This window comes from Carlito syrichta, unplaced genomic scaffold, assembly GCF_000164805.1.
Source record: "Carlito syrichta isolate Samal-C Ts95f unplaced genomic scaffold, Tarsius_syrichta-2.0.1 Scaffold130362, whole genome shotgun sequence".
NCBI classification, from domain to species: Eukaryota; Metazoa; Chordata; class Mammalia; order Primates; family Tarsiidae; genus Carlito; species Carlito syrichta.
Window position 1 is genome coordinate 6,160 of NW_007074458.1, and position 4,895 is coordinate 11,054.

General features: G+C 32.9%; 1 protein-coding gene across 1 annotated transcript in view; it reads left to right on the forward strand.

Annotated features, from left to right (window-relative positions):
- The window catches only part of LOC103250360 (UDP-glucuronosyltransferase 2B10-like), a 7,153-nt gene extending 3,325 nt beyond the window's left edge, over positions 1-3,828 (forward strand). Inside the window, 2 exon segments of the mRNA XM_008048933.2 lie at positions 143-162; positions 3,524-3,828. Coding sequence (XP_008047124.1) covers positions 143-162; positions 3,524-3,803 — 300 coding nt within the window. The 3' untranslated portion in view covers positions 3,804-3,828.
- Positions 3,829-4,895: the final 1,067 nt, after the last annotated feature.

The following is a 4,895-nucleotide window of genomic DNA, read 5'->3' on the forward strand; positions in this document are numbered from 1 at the left end:
CACCCAGCTGATTTTTGATTTATTGTAGAGATGAGGTCTCACTGCCCAGGCGGGTCTCGAACCCGCGGGCTCAGGCAATTCACTCACCTCAGCCTCCCAAAGGCGCGGGATTACAGGCTGAGCCACCGAGCCCGGCTTGAAGACAGTAATTAATAATCCTTTGTGAGTATAACATTTTTTGACTTGGTGGTATTTACAGATTGGTTCTCTTGTCAAGAGTATATTTCATTCCCTTTTAAAGAAGCTATTTAAAATAAATTAAATGACTTTAATTTGAATTCAGCTTTACTTTTCAAGAAATTATTTCAAAGTTGCATTTGAGCCCCATATATTTAATGAGTAACCAATTAGTGCAACGATTTTCTACAAAAAAAATTGTTATACAGAATTATAATAAAACATTTCCATTTAATATCTAAATATCTGGAAGTATAAGTTTTTCTTGCTTGAAAATTTATTTTTATAATTATTTTAATAAATTTTATAATGAGATATAATTTGTGTGGCATAAAATCCACTTACTTAAAAAGTAAATCCAAAGATATTTAGCATGCTTGCAGAGTAATATAGAAATCATCCTAATATAATTTTGGGACAATTTTATAAACACAAGAAAATATCCTATAGCATAAATGTTACTTCCCATAACTTCTTAGCCCTTGGAAAACACCAGATTAGCTTCTTTTTATCTAGAGTGATCTTTCGGGGTGTTTCATATGAATGGAATCATACAATTTACAGAGTTTTCTATATGACATCATTCACCTAGCATTTTGTTTTGTTTCATTCATGCTATGTGTATTACTCATTTTATTTACAGTTGTATAATATTTTATGGTATGGATATAGCATATTTTATTTGTCCATTTATCAGCTCGTTGGTATTATTTATAATTGTAGCTTTTATGAGCATTGCTATACATGTTGTCACATTAACATATGTTTTCATTTTTCAAAAGTAGATGCTAGAAGTGGAATTGCTATCTTATATGAGAACTTTATGTTTATGGAGACTTACCAAACTATTTTTCCAAACCACTTACAACAGTTTTCATTGCTGCCAGCAATACAAGAGGGTTTTGGTTCCTCTTCATTGTGTTGCCAACATTTGTTATTATTTGTCTTTTGATTATAGCTGTCTTATTTGTGAAGTAGTGTCTCATTGTGGTCTTGATATGTATTTTCATCATGGTTAAAGATGTGGAGCTTCTTTAGATGTGTTTATTGGCCTTTTTATGTATGTTCTTTGGAAAAAATGTCTGTTTCAATTATCTTAGCATTTTTAAACTTTGTTATTTGTCTCACTGTTGAGCTATAAGAATCCCTTATATATTGTGGCTAAGATTCCTTAACAGATATGTCATTTTCAAATATTTCCTCTCATTCTTAATAGGTTGTTTTTTTGTTTTTGCTTTTTGACCTTTTTTGATGATGTGCTTTGAAGCACAATGTTTTTATGCTGATAAAATAAGTCTTTAATAGTTAATTTTTCCATATTCCAAATAAAAAACGATATGGAAAATGTCATTGCTTGTCTAGCTACCATCAATTCGGCATTTATTACTACTGTAAATAATATTATTACATAAGAAGGATATCACTTAAAGGATTACTTTAAAAATGCTTTATCAAGAAGAAAACAGTAGGAAAATAAATGAAAAAAATAATTTTAAAGAGGACAGAAAATAATTGAAAAGGAAATAAATCTGATTGGACAAATAGAAAAGTAATTTAAAAATAAGATGGTAGATTTAAATGTGAATATATTATTACTTGCATTAAATTTAAACAGACAAAAAGGAAGAAAAATGAGAACACCAATAAAAGATCAGGCAAACGCAATTAAAAAATATAACGTCATATATATATGATATATATATGTGTGTGTGTGTGTGTGTGTGTATATACACATATACATATATAAATCAATTGGGAATAAAGATTTTTCTAAAGACTGTGGGATAGATACTTGAATTGACATTTTGTAGACCACAAATAAAGGCTCAGTAAATATGTAAAGATCCAATATCATAGTGTATAGTCCAGCCATAGTAGAGTTATGTTAAAAAAATAATAAAGAAAAATGAAAATAAACTCTCAGCTTTGGAAATTAAAAAAAAAAACAACACTTTAAAAAAATTTAGTCAAGAAGCAAGTTATAGTTATGCATGCAACTTTATCTCGGCATTTTAACTTCTAATTATATATATCCAATGGAAATGTATAAATATGTAAACCTAATGCTCCACATAAAAATATTATGACAGAATCATTAGCATTGTCCAAAAATTATTAACAAGCCAAATGCTTATTGATTACTAAATAAAGAGATAATCTGTGGACAATCAATGCAATACTGTAGTAAAATTCACCAATAACTGCACAAAAAAGACACAGATGAGTACACATTATATATTTCAATTATACAAATCATCTATCTACCAACAAAACTAATCTATGATATTAGAAGTTAGATAAATACTTAATTTGGAGACACAAGTAGTGACTAAAATGGTCAAGGGCAAGAGATTTATTCTAGGCTGTTTGTGATATATTATCATGTGAGCAGTAGGTAAACTGATGTCTTCACTTCAGGATAATGTTCAAGATAATATTAATATTTTGGGCTATTTACTTAGCATATGTACATTTATCTTAAGTATTCAATACTTAAATATTTATTTTAAAGGATATATAAAATATTTAAAAATTCTAAAAATTAAGTAGCAAAATAAACACAAAATAAGCAAAGAAGTCCAGGGGATATTACTATAGTATAGCCGGGAAGTGTCTCTCTGAGAGGTGGCTTTTAAGGGGAAGCCTCAAAAAGTAATACAAGCCTTGGGCTGTTGCAAGGAAGAATGTTCCAAGAGGGGAGAGAGAGGACAAGAAGTGTAAATGTGCTAAGGCCACACCACCTTTGGTAGCTTAAAGAAGAATAAAAAGTCAGTATCTCTAGAAAAGAGTGATAAGGGAGGAAATCACAGGAGAAGATGCTGCTAGTATTTGACCACATGGAGTCCTATAGACCAAAAAACAGATTTGGATTCTATTTCTAATGTGATGAGAAACCAGTCTCATAATCTGATTTTCATTTCAAAAAACTCATTCTGGCTACTAGGTGGGAAATAGACAGTAGAAGACAGAAAAATAGAAGAGAAGCAGTGAGTCTGGTTAAGAGCACTTCACCCACCGTGACCCAACTCTCGTTCAAAATTTAAGATGGTTGTTCTCAAATTTCATTTTTACTATCTTTCTTACAGTAGTCAGAGTGGCTCATAATATTTTCTCTGCTAAAAGCAAATTAGCTTTCCCCTAATGTATTTGTCCAGGATAAAATCAAAATTTAAAAGTCAAGCTCTTTATGAAGACCCAAATTAAAATACACAAGCTCCATGTCAGTTCTTTGACATTTACTTTGAATTATTTGTGTGACACTTTTCAAAATCCTTTCAGGGACTTGGCATATGCCTAGGAGAATTAAATTTCTTTCAATGTTGATACCTTTATGTTTCTCCTTCAGATACAAAGAGAATGCTATGAGATTGTCAAAAATTCAACATGATCAGCCAATGAAGCCCCTCGATCGAGCAGTGTTCTGGATCGAGTTTGTCATGCGTCACAAAGGAGCCAAACACCTTCGGGTTGCAGCCCATAACCTCACCTATTTTCAGTACCACTCTTTGGATGTGATTGGGTTCCTGCTGGCCTGTGTGGCTGCTGTTATCTTCATCATCACAAAATGTTGCTTGTTTTGTTTCTGGAAGTTTGCTAAAACAGGAAAGAAGGGGAAAAGAGATTAATTGTGTCAAAGGTCTAAAGCTGGTATTTGGAATCAATATGATCTGCTTCAATGTTTTTTTGTTTGTTTGTTTTTCCTGCAGTGATTGATCTAATGAGAAAACAACTCAATATAAGTGTTTTTATGTTCTTTGGATACTCTTAATTGGGCAATTAGATAATGTTTATGCACGTTCAAGACACATGTTTAGGCAAAGAGGTAATGTTTCAAGATAGGAAGTTAGTAATCATTCTTCCATCTACTCAACTCTTTATCCCCTTATTCTTTTCACATAAACATAATCGGTAAAAAATGTATATTCCCTACTAAATACCAGTGCTTTCAGAAAATCTGTAAACCATGAAAGACACTCATTCTGTATAAATTTTTTATTATTAATGATTTCTTGGGGAAATAATTTTTTTTTTTTTTGAGTTGGAGTCTCACTTGGTCACCCAGACTGGAGTGCAGTGGCTGCTCCTGGCCACTGCAGCCTCGCCTGCTGGGCTCCAGCAATCCTACCATCTCAGCCTTCTGAATAGCTGGAATCACAGACATGCGCTACCACGCCCGGCTGATTTTTTGATTTACTGTAAAGATGAGGTCTCGCTGCCCAGGTGGGTCTCGAACCCGCGGGTTCAGGCAATCCACTCACCTCAGCCTCCCAAAGGCGCGGGATTACAGGCTGAGCCATCGAGCCCGGCTGGAAATGATTTTTTAATTTTTTGCACGATCTATCTGTAATGACTTTGTGAATATGACTCATTTTAGGCTGTGCATGTATGTGTGAATGTATAAAAAGAGGGAGTAAGAATCTGCATGAGTAAAGAATTGAAAATTATCTAAATAGTCATAAAAAAGTCACACACTATTGTAGATGTTTACTAGATATTACTTCATTATATCTTATAATGGCAACTCTCAATACAACTTAATTTGTAGCTACAACTGGACTAAAAAAGGAATATTAAAAATTATAAAATTGCAGGGCTCGGTGGCTTAGCCTGTAATCACACGCCTTTGGGAGGCTGAAGTGAGTGGATTGCCTGAACCCGCAGGTTCGAGACCCACCTGGGCAGGCGAGACCTCATCTCTACAATAAATCAAAAAATTA